The following is an 18,399-nucleotide window of genomic DNA, read 5'->3' as shown; positions in this document are numbered from 1 at the left end:
ATATCTGGAATTTTAAGCAGTGTGATGAACTTTGATCTTCCAGATGGAATGGTCAGTCTGCTATGGAAATTTATAATTACATTGATTATATTTTGACATAAATTTTATCATCTTAGTATCAAGAACATCATCATAAAAACAATTGATTCACTAAGATAACAATATTTAGCAATTTTCTCTTTGTTTTATCCCTTCATTAGCCATGACTTTCTGTAGACAAATTTCTAAATGATCTTAATAAATAAAAAAACATGGAGCCAGAAATTTGAGTTAAAACCTTAGAGAAAGATCAGAGGAAGAGAACAAACCATGAGCTAATCTCACCTCACCAACTCCACAGCTTCCAAAGAGAGTTTCTTCCTGTATGCTCATGTTTGTATGTCTTTCCTGTTCTGTTCTCTTATTGGCTCTCTTAGCCCAGCTACATCACTTCCTCTTCCTACACAGCTCTGTCACTTTCTGTCTGTCTGTACAGACCTGCAGACTTCTATGGTTGGTACTAGGTTTAAAGGCGTGTGTCACCACGCTTGGCTCTGTTTCCTAGTGTGGCCTTGAACACACAGAGATCCTGCCTGCTAAGTGATAAGATTAAGGGTGTGTGATACCACTGCCTGACTTCTTTGTTTACTTATAATGGCTGGCCTTTTTCCTCTGATCTCCAGGAAAGCTTTATTTATTAAAGCACAAATAAAATATTACCACATTTCAGCACAAATAAAGTATCACCACAATTTTCTGCATGTATGAATACAAGTCTCTCACATAAGTTCTGTGTTCTTTGCATATAGCCTTTAGAATGGAAACTGTAGAATCATCTGGAATCCTTTGAATGAAAATAATATTGCCACCCATGATCTTAACCTGAAAGAAATGACTTCCTGCTTCATAGAAATCTAAGTCTTAAAGGCAGAAATGTGGTTGGTTGGGAAGCTGTGTTATCAACAGGATTTTTTTTTTTGGTATCTTATCCAGCCAACTCAAAAGATTACTCAAATACTCTTTTCTATTAATCCTTTCTTTTTAGCAATCTATTGAGCTCTATGCCTTAAGGAGCCCCTTAAGAACATCCTACTGGGTATAATTGGGGGTGATTTCACTCCTGTGAAGATGAAGATATAGGGGTTCAGTTTTCTTGGGTTGTTTCAGTAATGAGATTTAGTGTGTACTTCTGCTGTATCTTTTGAAAACCTTATTTCTTTGGTGCCTCTGGCCTTTAATCCCAGCACTCAGGAGGCAGAGGCAGGCAGATCACTGTGAGTTCTAGGCCAGCCTGGTCTCCAAAGCCAGTTCTAGGAAAGGCGCAAAGCTACACAGAGAAACCCTGTCTCAAAACAAAACAAAACAAAAAAAAAACATATTTTATCACACTCAGAAGTTCCATAGAAATACTAAACTGAATGCCATAATATATATGCAGAGAACCTGTTCCATACCCATGCAGGTCCTGTGCTTACTGCTACAGTCTCTGTGAGTTCATATGAGCTTTTTTCAGTTGGTTTAGAGGGCCTTGTTCTCCTTGTGTCCTCCCTCCCCCTCTGGCTCCCACACTCCTACACTCCTTCTGCCTCCTCTTCTGTGGGGTTCTCTGAGCTTTGTGAGTGGACTAATGGAGACTAAGTAGAGATTAGATGGGATCATTTAGAGCTATGTAACATCTGGCTGTGGCTGTTGGTATGTTGCAGGTCACTCTATCTGGAAACCCCTTGAGGGAAGAGGTGAGAAGATGCATCATCAACAACACAGATACCAGGAGTCAGGTGAGAAGCAAGCAGCATACTCCTTTATTGAGGATATGAGGTGAACCTATATACCCCCTTCTGATTCCCCATTGGCAGCTGGAGACTCTATTAGCTGTGTTGTCTCTTTCTTATTGGCCCCCAGCATTCTGATGCTCATGTGTCACCAATCATGAGGTGCAGTGGCAGACTCCAAGTTGGCTCAGTGGGAAGTAGCTAGCAGGCATGCCTATGTGCACTACCCAGAACAGGGCAGCTGTGGTTTTATCAGGCTAGCTGGCTGTGCTCCATCTATACTGATATTTATTCCCATCTGTTGCAGGAGGAAAATGAATTTGTTGGTCAAAGAAAACATTAAAGCCAACAAAGTCATAACACAAAGTGTCCAGGAATTATGAGATACCATGAAGAGACCAAACCTAAGAATAATAGGGATAGAAGAAGGAGAAGAATACCAGCTCAAGGCACAGAAAATATATTCAACAAAATCATAGAAGAAAACTTTACTAACCTAAAGAAGGACATGCCTATGGAGATACAAGAAGCTTATAGAATATCAAATAGACTGAACCCAAAAAAAGTTCCTTTTTCACATAGTAATCAAACCACTAAACATACAGAATAAAGAAAGAATATTAAGAGCTTCAAAGGAAAAAGACCAAGTAACTTATAAAGGCATATGCATCAGAATAACACTCAAACACTCAATGGGGACTCTGAAAACCAGAAGGTCCTGGACAGACATTATGCAGATACTAAGAGACCACGAATGCCAGCCCAGACTACTATGCCCAGCAAAACTTTCAATCACTATAGAGAATAAACAAGATACTCCATGACAAAACCAGATTTAAACAATACCTATCCACAAATCCAGGCCTACAGAAAGCACTAAAAGGAAAAATCCAACCTAAGGAAGTTAGATGTACCCACAAAAATACATGCAATAGATAATTCCACAGCACCAAATACCAAAGAAGGAAAACATACACAAACTACAACTAAAATATAACAGGAATTAGCTAACAACCACTGGTCGTTAATATACCTTAATATCAGTGGACTCAATTTGCCTATAAAAAGACATAGGCTAACAGAATGGATATGAAAACAGGATCCATCCTTCTAACAAATACAAGAAACACATTTCAACTTTAAAGATAGATACTACCTCAGAGTAAAGGGTTGAGAAAAGACCTTCCAATCAAATGGACTTAAGAAGTAAGCTGGTGTAGCTATCCTAATATATAACAATATAGACTTCAAACTAAAACTAATCAAAACAGATTAAGAAGGACATTACATATTCATCACAAGAAAAATCCATCAAGATGAAGTCTCAATTCTGAACATTTATGCCCTAAATATAAGGATACCCACATATGTAAAAGAAAAATTACTAAAGCTTAAATCACACATCAAACCCCACAAACTAATTAGTGAGAGACTCCAACACCCCACACCCACCACTGGACAGGTTTGCCAGACAGAAACTTAACACAGAAATAAGGGAACTAACACTTAATAGACATCTACAGAACATTCCACATAAACACAAAAGAATATACCTTCTTCTCAGCACCCCATGGAACCATCTCTAAAATTGACCACATACTCAGTCACAAAGCAAATCTTAACAATTACAAAAAAAAAAAAAAAATGGAATAGTCCTCCTGTGCTTGATCAGACAGCCTTGGCTTAAAGTTAGAATTCAACAACAACACAAATCACAGAAAGCCTACAATCTCATGGAAACTGAATAATGCTCAACTGAATCACCAGTGAGTCAAGAAAGAAAGAAAGAAATTAAAGACTTCGTAGAATTCAATGAAAATGAATCCATAACATAACCAAACTTATGAGACACTATGACAGCAGTACTAAGAGGAAAGTTCATAGCACTAAATGCCTATATAAAAAAGTTGGAGAAATCTCACACTAGTGAATTAACAGCACACCTTAAAGCTCTAGAACAAGCAAACTCACCCAGGAGGAATAGATGTCAGGAAATAATCAAATTGAAGGCTGAGTTCAATAAAATTGAAACAAAGAGAACAATACAAAGAATCAATGCAACAAAGAGTTGGTTCTTAGAAAATCAAGACAGACAAACCCTTATCCAAACTAACCAAAATGCAGAAAGAGAGAATATCCAAATTAACAAATTTAGAAATGAAAAGGGAGCCATAAAAACAGACAATGAGCCGGGCAGTGGTGGCGCACGCCTTTAATCCCAGCACTCAGGAGGCAGAGCCAGGCGGATCTCTGTGAGTTCAAGGCCAGCCTGGGCTACCAAGTGAGTTCCAGGAAAAGGCGCAAAGCTACACAGAGAAACCCTGTCTCGAAAAACCAAAAAAAAAAAAAAAAAAAAAAAAAAAACCAGACAATGAAGAAATCCAGAGAATCATCAGGTCATTCTTCAAATATTTGTACTCCACAAAATTGGAAAATCTAAAAGAAATGGGCAATCTTATTTATAGGTACCACATACCAAAGTTAAATCAAGACCAGATAAATTTAAAAACACTTACAGATTTAAAGAGACCTGTAATCCCTAAGGAAATAGAATCAGTCATTAAAGGCTCTTAACCAAAAAAAAAAAAAAAAAAAGTCCAAGGCCAGATGGTTTCAGCATAGAATTCTACCAGAATTTCAAAGAGGAGGTAATACCAATACTCCTCAAATTCTTCCGTATAATAGAAACAGAAGGAACATTGACAAGCTCATTTGATGAGACTATAGTTACCCAGATACCCAAACCACACAAAGATGCAACAAAGAAAGAAAATTGCAGACCAACTGTCCTCATGAATATTGATGAAAAATTACTCAATAAAATACTGACAAACTGAATCCAAGAGTGCATAAAAAAATCAACAACCTTGATCATCTAGGCATCCTCCCAGAAATGTAGGAATGGTTTAACATACAAAAATCTGTCAATGTAATATACTATCTAAACAAACTGAAAGAAAAAAAAAACACACGATCATCTCATTAGATGATGAAAAAGCCATTGACAAAATCCAACACCCCCTCATGATAAAGGTCTTGGAGAGATCAGGAATACAAGAAACATATCTAAACATAATAACAATTTACAGTAAGCCGATAGTCAACATCAAATTAAATGGTGAGAAAATTCAAAGCAATTCCACTAAAATAAGAAACAAGACAAGGCTGTCCACTCTATTCAATATAGTTCTTGAAGTTCTAGCTAGAACAATAAGATAACAAAAGGAGATTAAGGAGATACAAATTGGAAAGGAAGAAGTCAAACATTCACTATTTGCAGATGATATGATAGTATACATAAGTGACACCAAAAATTCTACCAGGGAACTCCTACAGCTGATAAATTACTTCAGTAATGTGGCAGGACACAAGATTAACTAAAAAAAAAATCACTAGGCCTCCTATATACAAATGATAAATGGGCTGAGAAAAAAAACAGAGAAACATCACCCTTTGCAATAGCCAAAAATAATATAAAATACCTTGGAGTAACTCTAAGCAAGCAAGTGACAGACCTGTATGACATGAACTTTAAGTCTTTGAAGAAAGAAATTGAAGACAATATTAGAAAATGGAAAGATATCCCTTGCTCATGGATAGGTAGAATCGACATAATAAAATGTCAATATTACCAAAAGCAATCTACAGATTCAATGCAATCCCCATCAAAATCCCAACACAATTCTTCACAGACCTGGAAAGAATACTCAACTTCATATGGAAAACCAAAAAAATCCAGGAAAGTTAAAACAATCCTATACACTAAAGCAACTTTTGGAGGCATCATCATCCCTGACTTCAAGCTCTACTACAGAGCTATAGTAATAAAAGCAGTTTGGTATTGGCATAAAAACTGACATGTGGACCAACAGAATCAAATTGAAGACCCTGGCATTAATCCACACACCTATGAACACCTGATTTTTGACAAAGAATCCAAAACTGTACAATGGAAAAAAGAAAGCATCTTCAACAAATGGTGCTGGCATAACTGGATGTCAACATGTAGACAATTGCAAATAGTTCCATTTCTGTCACCATGCACAAAACTCAAGTCCAGTTGGATCAAAGACCTCAACATAAATCCAGTTACTCTGAACCTGATAGAAGAGAAAGTGGGAAGTAGTCTTGAATGCATTGGCACAGGAGGCCACTTCCTAAATATAACACCAGTAGTACAGACACTGAGAGCAACAATTAATAAATGGGACCTCCTGAAACGGAGATGCTTCTGTAAGGTAAAGGACATGGTAAATAAGACAAAATGACAGCCTACAGAATGGGAAAGATCTTCACCTACCCCACATCTGACAGACGGTTGGTCTCCAAAATATATAAAGAATCCAAGAAACTAGACAACAAAGTACCAAACACCCCAATTAAAAAAATTGGCTGCAGATCTAAACAGAGAATTCTCAACAGAAGAATCTCAAATAGCCAAAAGACATTTAAGGAATTGCTCAACATCCTTAGTCATCAGGGAAATGAAAATCAAAATGACTCTGAGATACCATTTTACACCTGTCAGAATGCCTACGATAAAAAACACTGATGAGAGCTTATGACATCAGAGGATGTGGAACAAGGGGAATACTCCTCCATTGTTGGTGGGAGTGCAACCTTATATAGCCACTTGGAAAATCAGTATGACAACTTCTTGGAATATTGGGAATCAATCTACCTCAAGACCCAATAATACCACTCTTGGGCATATACTCAATGCATGCTCAATCATACCACAAGGACACTTGTTCAACTATTTTCATAGCAGCATTGTTCGTCATAACCAGAACCTGGAATCCTGGAATCAACCTAGATGCCCCTCAACCAAAGAATGGATAAAGAAAATGCATTACATATATACAGTGGAGTATTACTCAGATGTTAAAAGCAATGATATCCTTAAATTTGCAGGTAAATGGTTGGAACTAGAAAATATCCTGAGTGAGGTAGCTCACACTCAGAAAGACAAACATGGTATGTACTCACTCATAAGTGGAATCTAGATGTAAAGCAAAGGATAACCAGACTACAACCCACAGCTGCAGAGATGCTAGCTAACAAGGAAGACCCTAAGAGAGACACATGGATCACCCTGGGAAGGGGAAATAGATGAGATAATGCTGTGGGATGATGCCCTTGTACACTGATAAAACACTGATAGGCATGTAGCCAGGCAGGAAATATAGGTAGGATGAGCAGACTAAAGGAATGCTGGGAAGAGAAATAGAGTCAGGAGTCAGCAGCTAGACACAGAGGAAGCAATTATGAAGGCAGAACTGAGAAAAGGTACCAAGCCACATGGCTAAACATAAGTAAGAATTATGGGTTAATTTAAGTATAAGAGCTAGTCAGTAGTAAGCTTGAGCTAATGGCCATTTATAGTTCATTAATAATATAAGCCTCTGTGTCTTTACTTGGGTCCCAGCAGGTATGAGACTGGTGGGTGAGAGAGATTTGTCTTGACCATGGGACAGGCAGGACACAGGAAAACTTCAGCTACAAATAGTGCCCAATGTGGGGCAATAATTTTTACCCAAAACCCAAGAAAGCTTTTAAAAAGGGTTCTAAAATGGAGCCAAGAGCAGCTTCCTAGTTGTGTCTCTCAGGAAAACTGTGATACAGAGATGCTGTGGTGTGCAGACTTGAGCTACAGTATGGTGCGTTCATGGTGCTGGGGCATGACCCAAGTAGCATGGCAGATTCCTGCCACTGTACACAGAGGCATTTCCAAGTCACACAGTATGCTGCATGGTGGATTTAGCTTTTGCTACTAAAAAAAAAAAAAAAAAAAAAAAAAAAAAAAAAAAAAAAAAGAGGTTTCTGGACTACACACTGCTTTAATGGAGGCATAGATCCACTGCTTCTGAGAGTTGGTGGTACACATGGCTCCAAGAGCCAGAGCTGGTGGTAAACATACCACCACCATGTTGGGAAGCATAAGTGGGCAGAGCCAGCAGCCAAAGCTGCCATTTCAGTCCTAGTAATGGTTCAGTTTAAAGCAATAGATTCACAATAAGGCAGATTCAGATGGAATAAGACTCTAAATGGTTTAAAGTGTGTATAAAAATATATGTAGGCTTGGAAGAGAGAGGAAAAGGAATATAGAGTTATATAAAGAAATACCCTAACTGTCATTATAGAGTCTTCATCTAGTATCTGATGGAAGCAGATGCAGAGATCCACAGCCAAGCATCAGGCTGAGCTCTGGGAGTCCAGTGGAAGAGAGGGAAGAAGGATTATATGAGCAATGGGGATCAAGATCATGGTGGGGAATTCTACAGAGACAAATGAACCAAGCTCATGGGAACTCACAAACTTTAGACTGATAGTTGTGGAATCTGCATGGGACCTTATTAGGCCTTGTTCATACTGGAGACAGTTGTGTAGCTTGGTCTGTTTGAGGGATACCTGCTAGTGGGATGATGATCTATCCCTGGTGCATGAGCTGGCTTTTTGGAGCCCATTTCCTAGGGTGAGATGCCTTGCTCAGACTTGATGAAGGGGGAGGGGCTTGGTCCTGCCTAAACTGAATGTACCAGGATTTGCTGACTCACCATGGGAGGCCTTATCCTTTTGGAGGAATGGATGAGGGGTGGGCCAGGGAGAGGGAGGCTGGCATGGGGAGCAGGAGGAGGGATGTGAGGGGGATCTGAGGTTAGTATGTAAAAAAAAAAAATAAAAAAAATCTTAAATAAAAAATCAATCACTATAATAGGCCATCCCTTAGGTATTAAAGGATGCATGGGCATTCCAAGCTGCAAAAAGCCCATTGGCGGAATCACCTTATTTATATCTCTTAAATCTATTACCATTTTCCATATTCCAGATTTCTTTTTAATGACAAATGAGAATTCCAAGGATTGGTCGATTCTACAATATTTTGAGCACTTAGCTTCTCCTGTACCAGCTGTTCTAGTGCTTGTAATTTTTCTGATGTCAAAAGTCATTATTCCACCCACATAATGTCAGTTAACCATTTTAAAGGCAGAGTGGTTGGTATCTTTGAAAGATCAACTGCTGTTGAGTTCTGCTAATGTATAACTTGAACAGTCTGTGACTGCTCTTGATAACACCTTTTAATATTTTTCTCAGAAGCATTCTTTATTTTATGGTTTGTTTCTGAGATTGGAGGAATGTTAATCTGTGTTTTCCATTGCTGCAACAAATCATGTCCCCATAAATTCATGGTTATGATTACTGCATATGGCTTAATTTCCTGTCTGTCCTTCTGGCCATATACACTCGACCCATCCTGTACTTTGTTTTACTTGAGATAATGATCCAATCCCTAAAAGCTGAATATTTATGCCCTGAAGAGGCCAATCTTGATGCTAAGGTTTTGGTGAAATTAACATTACATCTGTCTCTGTGTCTAGTAATTCTTCAATTAGAATGCCATTTATCTGTATTTTTAGCTTTGGTCTCTGATCATTTACCGCAGTTTGTCAAAATACTTGTTTTTTTGGTCTCTCCTAAATTTTTTGTTTTATTTAATAAAGCTATTCTGTCCTTAATCACATCCGGAGCAGTGTTGTTTTTAACAACAGGCACTAAATCTTTTAATTGCTCTGTGGATGAATTTCTCCCATGCTGACAGGGAATGACTAAATCAAATTTGATATATGGGGCCCACAGGAGGTCACATAGGCTATTTCCCAACAGCAAAGGGTTACCTTCCTATCCCTGGTTGATCTACATTCATTAGTCCAATGTTGGTCTTTGCACACTGTCTGCATACTCCAACAAGCTGAGGCCTTCTGCTTGAAATATCTCTAGACAAAATATCGCTTATAATAACTCCTTGCTACAATCTCTTTACCAATAACCTTGCTTACCATGATTAAAACATCTGACATTTTGATTTTTCTTAAAACTTTTAGAAATTTCTTCTCCTAGCAGAGTAGCACCATAAGCATCATCTCCAATATCAGCTTTATTTCTAATCCATCCATCCATTGGTGTAGATCTTGCTTTTAAAGGCCTAATCACAATTTTTCTGAGAAACCACCTTACTGATTTCCACAGTGGTTGTACAAGTTTGCATTCCCACCATTAGTGGTGGAGTGTTCCCCTTGCTCCACATCCTCTCTAACATAAGCTGTCTTCAGTGTTTTTGATCTTAGCCATTCTGACAGGTGTAAGATGGTATCTCAGAGTTGTTTTGATTTTCATTCCCTAATGACTAAGGTTGTTGAGCAATTCCTTAAATGCCTTTTGGCCATTTGAGCTTCCTCTATTGAGAATTTTCTATTTAGCTCTATAGCCCATTTTTAAATTGGACTGTTAGGTATTTTGATGTCTAGTTTCTTGAGTTCTTTATATATTCTGGAGATCAGCCCTCTGTCAGATGTGGGGTTGGTGAAGATCTTTTCCCATTCTCCAGGCTGTTCTTTTGTCTTGTTAACCGTGTCCTTTGCCCTACAAAACTTCTTAGTTTCAAGAGGTCCCATTTATTAATTGTTGCTCTCAGTGTCTGTGCTACTGGTGTTATATTTAGGAAATGATCTCTGGTGCGAAAATGTTCAAGACTACTTCCTACTAATCTTCCTCAAGACCCAGTTATACCACTCTTGGGCATATACCCAAGGAATGCTCAATCATACCACAAGGACACATGCTCAGCTATGCTCATAGCAGCATTATTTATAATAGCTAGAACCTGGAAACAACCTAGATGCCCCTCAACTAAAGAATGGATAAAGAAAATGTGGTACGTATACACAATGGAGTACTACTCAGCAGAGAAAAACAGTGACATCATGAAATTTGCAGGTAAATGGATGGAACTAGAAAATATCATCCTGAGTGAGGTAACCCAGACTCAGGACAAACATAAGTGGATACTAGTTATAAAGCAAAGGATAACCAGACTGCAACCCACAGCTCCAGGGAGGCTAGCTAGCAAGGAGAACCCTAGGAAGGATGTGTGAATCACCCACTGATGGAGTGATTGACACTACATGGATGACATCTACATGAGCAAACTCGGGGTGAGGGGGGTAATGGAGGGCAAGGGACAAGGGATGAGAGCTTAGGGGAATGGGAAGTTTGAGCTGGAATGGGAACAGAGTGGGAGAACAAGGAAAGAGATACCATGATAAATGAAGACACCATGGAAATAGGGAGAAGCAGAGTGCTAGGGAGGTTCCCAGGAATCCACAAGGATGACTCCACCATAGACTACTAGGCAATAGTCGAGAGGTGCCTGAGCTGGTCCACTCTGGTGATCAGATGGCTGAATATCCTAACTGTCATCATAGAACCTTATCCAGTGACTGATGGAAGCAGATGCAGAGATCCATGGCCAAGCCCCTGGCTGAGCTCAAACAATGAGAGAGAGGAGGGATTCTATGAGTAAGGGATATTGAGACCATGATTGGAAAAAGTACAGAGACAACTAGCCAAACTAGTGGAAACACATGAACTGTGGACCAATAGCTGAAGAGCCCTATGCTACTAGACTAGGCCCTCTGGATAAGTGAGACAGTTGTTTAGCTTGAACTGTATAGGGGGCCCCCAGGCAGTGGGATCGGGACCTGTTCCTAATGCATAAACTGGCTTTTTGGAGCCTAGTGCCTATGGTGAGACACTTTGCTCAGCCTTGGTGCAGGGAGATGGGGCTTGGACCTGCCTCAACTGAATGTACCAGGCTCTGTTGACTCCCCATGGGAGACCTTGCCTTGGAGGAGGTGGGAATGAGGAATGGGTTGGCGTGGGGGAGGCTGGGGAGCAGGAGGAGGGAAGACAGGGGAATCTGTTGTTGGTATGTAAAATGAATAGGAAATCTCTTAATAAAAAAAAGAAAAGCACACTAAAATATAAAGGCCTAATCACTCTTTTGAATTCTGAATTAATATATTCAAAAGCCAAATATTTAATTAATATTTGTCTGACTTCTGGATCTGATACTTTCCTATTTACTGCTTAATTCAATCTTTGCAAAAAAATCAAAGAAGCCTTCTTTTGGGCCTTGTAAAATTTTAGTAAATGACTCAGACCTCTTTCTTGATTCTTTAACCTTGTCTCATGCATTTAATGCCGCTGAATGACCTAGCACCAAGGTATGGTCACCAAATTCAAGCTGCCTTGTTGATTCAGCATATTTGCCTTCTTCTAGAAACTGATCTTCATTGTTCTATGGCCCTAGCTTCATCTTTCCACCATGTTTCCCATTATAACTACAGCTTCCAATATTGCTGTAGCCAATTCTTTCCAGTCTTGGGGTATAATTCTGTTCTTTGTTGCCCATGGGGATTTAATTGCTAGCCTACTCAATTAATACCACCCACCCTCACCACAGCTACCTTTGTCACTCATAACAGTTCTGTTTATGCTTCTGTACCACATTATAAGATTTAAAAGGTTGATTATTTTCTAGTATACTATCCACTAAACTATCAATTTCATCAGAATTATTTTATTTGGTAGCATATCTTTAGTATCTATTTGCTTTTATGTTACAATAAGTATTCAACATATAGAAGAAAGAATGAATGCTTCAATGGTTATCTCACACAACATTTCAGAAAGAATTTGAGGTCATTAAGGCAGAGACCACTGATTTTTGGTGTCTTTTCCCTGCCTTCTTCCTAAACTATTCTCAAACATGTTGAGAAGGAGCTAGAAAACTTCACTGATATGTAAATTAATTATTTTTATTTGTCATTAACCTATCATTTTCAAATTATCCAAGCTCTGCTAGTACTAATGTAAAAATTCAGAAAACAGTTAACATTATGATCTCAGAGATATGGATTCAGTGTTTATGGGGAGGCCAATCTTTATGTTCAGAGATTTGGGGTGCATATGTCTAAAGTTCTAAGGTCTCATTGTAGTCAGATGCACCTTAAAATTTTAGCAGATGCTTTTAGATGTTTGCCAGGTGATAAAGACTAGCAAAAAGCTGTCAGGAGAGGGGGTATAAGGCTTTCAACATTAGAGTTGTGAGGCTCAGTGGGAAAAATCAATACCACCATGTCTGATAATCTGACTTTGATCCCTATGACCATGTATGGTCAAAGGAAAGAATCAACTCACACAAGTTGTTCTCTCTCTCTCTCTCTCTCTCTCTCTCTCTCTCTCTCTCTCTCTCTCTCTCTCTCTCCCTCTCTCTCTCTCTCTCTCTCTCTCTCTCTCTCTCTCTCTCTCTCTCACACACACACACACACACACACACACACACTAAATGAAGGAGAAAAAATTAAAGAAGCAGACTAGAGAGACAATAAAAGGGGATATAGGGTGGACTTAAGAGGAGATTGGATAAACGGGAGAGATGGCTCAGTGAATAAGATCACAAACTACTCTTGCCATAGGACCTGCGTTCAGTTCCTTGAACCCAAACTATGTCTCACAATCATCTACAATTCCAAGTCTAGGGAATTCAGCATACTCCTCTGCCTTTTGCAGGGAAGAGGCATGCACATGGTGTACATCTATGCATGCAAAGAAGTCATATACATAAAAAGTAAAAATAAACAATTCTTTTTTTAAAAAAAATAATAAAAGCAGACATTGGAGAGAGCTGGTCTGTGGGAACTCAAAGAATTTCTCTCCTTTACCTGGGTATTGAATCTCACAGTGCCTTTCCTATGATAGTAATGGTTATAGCACTAGTAACTGATTTTATTGATACATACATAGCCTCTGATTTCTATTTAATCTTGAAACCTCAACAGGAGAATATTGAGGATCACAGAACCCATTCAACACATCTGGGTCATGGATGTCATGGTAACCTCTCTTCTTTGATTGATCCCCATTAACAGTCAGTCTCCTAATATTTTTCAACCTACAGTTTTCTTATTTTCTAACTTCTCTACATAACTGATTTTCATGGTCTCTGTCTCCTGGAAACCTAGAGTTCACTTCCTAGTCAGTCTCCTGGAATTATTGGTGTTGAAATTATCTAAGCACATCTAACCACTTTACCTTGCATGCAGCCTTTCAGTGGTTCTGAAAGGATAAATATACCTTTGTGTGGCATTTGTACCTTTTCTTTTTTCAAGACAGGGTTTCTCCGTGTAGCTTTGTGCCTTTCCTGGAACTCACTTTGTAGCCTAGGCTGGCCTTGAACTCACAGAGATCCACCTGCCTCTCCCTCCCAAGTGCTGGGATTAAAGGCGTGTGTCACCACCGCCCAGCAGCTTTTCTAAACCTGTATCTATCTGCAGTCACCATCTGTCACCACTTTCCATCTTGAAGCCAGTTCTCTTTTTATATATTTTCCATTAGTGAGTAGCGATCATAGAATGGCTATCATTTTGACAATTACATATATAAATATAACACATTGAGAAAATAGTCATCTCTGTTACCCACAATCACCCTGTTCTTAATACTTTATAATTGTCACTCCACACATACCCTGCTCTTTCCATATGCTATCTCTTTTTTTTACTTAATTAATTAAATAATTAATTTTCCCAATCTGATCACTGTTTCCTCTCTCTCCCTCCTCTCCACCCAGTCCCTCTTCCCAATCTCTACTTACCCCCTGCCCCATTCACTCTTCTTTTCTCTTCAGAAAAGAGCAGGTCTCCCATGTATATCAGTCAGCTATGGCATATCAATTTGCAATAAGACTAGGTATCTCCTCTCCTATTAAAGCTGGATGAAGCAACCAAGTAAGAGAAAAGGGTCCCCCAAACAGGTAACAGTCAGAGACAGCCTCTGGTCCCACTGTACCAGGCTACATACTGTAACATATGTGCTAGGTTAGTCCTAGCCACGCCCTCTGGTTCGTGGTTCAGTCTCTGTGAGACCCTATGAGCCCAGGTTAGATGATTATGTGGGTTTTCTTGTGGTGTCTGTGGCTCCTCTGGCTCCCATAATCATTCCTACCTCTCTTCCACAGGATTCCTCAAGCTCCACCTATTGTTTGGGTGTAGGTCTCTGTATCTGTTTCCATCAGTTGCTGAGTAAAGTCTCTCTGATGACAACTGGGCTTGGCAACATTCTATGAGTATAGCAGAATATAATTAGGAATCATTTTATTGACATTTTTGCCAGTCATGTTTAGTTCTATCCTAGGTCTCTGAGATGTCCAACCTCTGGTTTCCAGTCTTTCAGGCAGTGTCAGGGGTGATCTTCCCCCTCATTAGATGGATCTCAAACTGGACCAGTCATTGGTTGGCCACTCCCATGTTTTCTGTACCAATCTGCTATTTCTAATGTGCTTTCTTATATCTCCACTGCCCTAATATTGCTTTTATCTAGTCATATTGTAAGATTTTGTTTGTGTACTCTGTTTTCTGAAAAGTCCTTATCTACAATCCTGCCTGAGAAAAATGCAGCTCCCTTGGGCCTACTTCTTTTAGTTTTACCTTCTACATTTAAACTTAAGTACCAAAATTCTAGAAAAGGAAACATGTGGGTTTATATGATGTTGTAATAGTTTGGAGTCATATGAAGATTTGGGCATGTTGGTATCCACACAACCTCTATTGCTTAATAAACTCTCAGTAAACAGCTAAGCTGAATTGAGCTATCTCAAGCAACACCATGAGAACCTGTGTCTCAGTGAAGTGCAAGATGCTTGCCTGAAGAGAGAAAGCCTATCTTTCCCAGGTCACACACTTCTACATGACTATGGTTCTCCTCTCCATGGCCAAGAAGTGGAATTTCATGCCAGTCACCCAAAGGGGAAATACAGGATTTTGTGCTTTGCCAGTTTGGGTAGATATGATATTTGAGCACCAATATTTGTCAATTCTTTCCCTGTATTTTTCTATTTTCTTTGTTTGCTTTTTTTCACTTTAACTTTGTGTTTATCTGTGTGTGTGAATTCAGATCATCAAACTTGGTGGTAAGCACTTTTACTCAGTGATCCATCTTGATGGCCTGATTTTATTTTCAGCATTTCTATATTTTAAATAAGGCATTAAACTATGAGAAATTAAAAACATGACATGCCTATGAAACACCTCATGTTTTTCTGTATTTAATTTACCATGTTTTCCTTACTTAGAATCTTTCACTGGAAAGTACTGCATGATTTCACTTAATAGAGAAGGATGAATAATTTACATTTGAGTGGATACTTTAAAGTATCTCCAAGCCCTAATGTCTTTCACCCTTTCTCACTGAGGAAGGACAGTTGGGATCTGAGTCTGGTTTTCTGGTGTCATAATCAGTTGTTACAGCATTTGATGTGAGGTCCCATATTGTATCAAATTTGTCTCACTCTTTCTTGATTCATAAAAATCACACACATACAAAATCTGGTCCTTTCCACAAGAAAATAAATGTGTAGTAGGATTTGTGACAAAATTTCAATCTATTGCTTGGAGGTTCTACTTTATAGTTCCAGGCCTAAGAACATATAATTGTGGGAGGCATTTACTGAAGAGCTTAGCCCTTGTAAATCTCTACATATAATGAAGTAACAGTGTGTAAAATGGAGCTGTCTGTTTTAAATGTTTATTTCAGCACAGATGGCATTCCAGCCAAATGATTGATCACAACTTCAAGATCTAATTGCCTAAACATAAAAATGAATTTATAATGGGAATAAATCCCATTTTCCCAGATTTACACTTCCTCCAGTTTGAGTACAACATAGACTATGTCTGCACACAGCTTCTCCAAAAGACTGATGCAGTGTATTATTGAGCAAGTCCCTTACATCATTTTCAGCGTCCAAATCACTTTACTGATTGTGGTGAGAGAGTATACACATAGTGCAGGGAAGATAGAATCAAGAGATCTGAATACACACTGATTTGAACAAACTATTTGATCTCTGTAAGACCAGTCTCTCATTGCTATTTCTCATCTGTGAATTGGGGGGAAGATCAGCAGGTCAGCAGATTTGTTGTGGAAATTAATTGTAGAAGTAGAGACTGCAGAAACAGGTTCTCAATGTTAATCTTATAACTACTTTTGTACATGAGTGTGATAATTTACCTCCTCAGACAAGATATTTGTAAAATAAAACTACTGATATTACTGCACCAGGTTGTTGTATTTGTATATAAAATGAGTTTGGAGTGATACGGCATACAGCAAGGGCAAACTGTTGTTTGGTACATGAATTTTAAAAAGGAAAATTTCTTGACATCTGCTGGAATTCTATACTTAATAGAAAAGCCATTTTTGAAGATTTCAAGACAGACTCCAAATGAACACAGATTGAAAGTGGGGTTTAGGACAGAAAAACAAGATGTTAACTTAAATACTGTGTGATAGCTACTGAGAGTGACATGTATAAATGAAATTTTTATGCTCTTCAAAGAATAGATTCTATGAATATATTTTGACAATTGTCTTCCTCAGGGCCTCCTTTACATCTCTGTTCCTCAGACTGTAGATGAGGGGGTTCAACATGGGGATCACTACTGTGTAGAACAGAGATACCACCCTATTCTGCTTAGTCGAGTAACTGGACTTGGGCATCACATATATAAAAGTAATGGTTCCATAGTAGAGAGTGACTGCAGTGAGGTGGGAGGTGCAGGTGGAGAAGGCCTTGTGGCGGCCCTCAGTGGAGTGCATCTTCAGGATGGTGATGAGGATGTAGATGTAGGAGACAGCTATGATGAACACTGTCACTACAATGATGGATCCAGCGGAGATAGAGGGGATTATTCCAATAATGGAGACATCTGAGCAGGAAAGTTTCAACAAAGGAGAGAAGTCACAGAAGAAGTGGTCTATCTGATTTGCTCCACAGAAGGACAGACTTAACAAACAACCTGTAAATGTCCAAGCATTCACACAGCCACCCACATAGGAAGCCCCAACTAAGAGGAAACAGATTTGGGGAGACATATGTGTAGTGTAGAGTAGGGGTGAGCAGATAGCTACATATCGGTCGTAGGCCATGGCAGCCAGCAGAAAGCACTCAGCTGTTCCAAAAGTGACAACAGAACAGAGTTGGGCTTCACAGTCATGCAGAGGAAGGGCCGTTCCATGCACAATAAATCCTAGCAGCATTATAGGTGTAACTGATGTGGAATAGCCAATGTCCACGAAAGCCAGATGGCTAAGGAACAGGTACATGGGGGTATGGAGCTGGGGACAGCTTCTTACTAAATTGATTATGCTGATATTTCCTACTAAAGTGACAATGTGTATTACAAGAAAAAGCACAAAGAAGATGACACAAAGTATAGGATCATCTGTTAACCCCAAAAGGATGATCTCTGTCACGGTTGTGTAGTTTCCAGGCTCCATCTTCTGTGTGAATTCTCCCTGAGGAAAATGAGGAATACGTTTGTTTAACATACTCGTTCCACACAGTACTGGCTGCATATGATTATTTCCCACACTCAGTCAGGTCTTCTGTAACCCAACATGCATTACCAAGATTCTTCAGTATTGAAAGTTTTACCTCTTTGCATAAAGTAAGAATGATTGAGCCTCACTCTCTGACGTGTCACGTGATATATTTTGAAGGTGCTTCTCTAGCCTTCTGTTGCAGGCAGAACTGTTTCCCAAGGTCCAGATCCAGTTCCTGTGATGTCCTGGGATTCTCATCATGCTCAATGACACATTGAGTTCCTAGACACACCTCACTACCTTTCTTCTCATCCATCCTTCCCTTCAACCACTCCTCCTCTAATTTGTATTTAGGGAATGACACCATATCCATCCAGTCAGCTATATCTGCAATTTGGAAGACTTTCCGGCTTGTATCAAAGAT

General features: G+C 39.1%; 1 protein-coding gene across 1 annotated transcript; it reads right to left on the bottom strand.

Annotated features, from left to right (window-relative positions):
• Positions 1–16,997: 16,997 nt before the first annotated feature.
• On the bottom strand, positions 16,998–17,936 carry LOC128093875 (olfactory receptor 491). The gene has a single exon (XM_052711732.1). The coding sequence runs from the start codon at positions 17,928–17,930 to the stop codon at positions 16,998–17,000; it is 933 nt and encodes a 310-aa protein (XP_052567692.1). The 5' UTR covers positions 17,931–17,936.
• Positions 17,937–18,399: the final 463 nt, after the last annotated feature.

This window comes from Peromyscus californicus, unplaced genomic scaffold (assembly GCF_007827085.1).
Source record: "Peromyscus californicus insignis strain IS unplaced genomic scaffold, ASM782708v3 Scaffold_4__1_contigs__length_199733344, whole genome shotgun sequence".
Classification (NCBI taxonomy): domain Eukaryota; kingdom Metazoa; phylum Chordata; class Mammalia; order Rodentia; family Cricetidae; genus Peromyscus; species Peromyscus californicus.
The sequence above is the reverse complement of the archived record's forward strand: the minus strand, read 5'-3'. Positions and strand labels throughout refer to the sequence as shown.

Excerpts from the sequence above, each read along its gene's own strand:
- LOC128093875 (XM_052711732.1), bottom strand. The coding sequence starts at position 17,930 with ATGGAGCCTGGAAACTACACAACCGTGACAGAGATCATCCTTTTGGGG.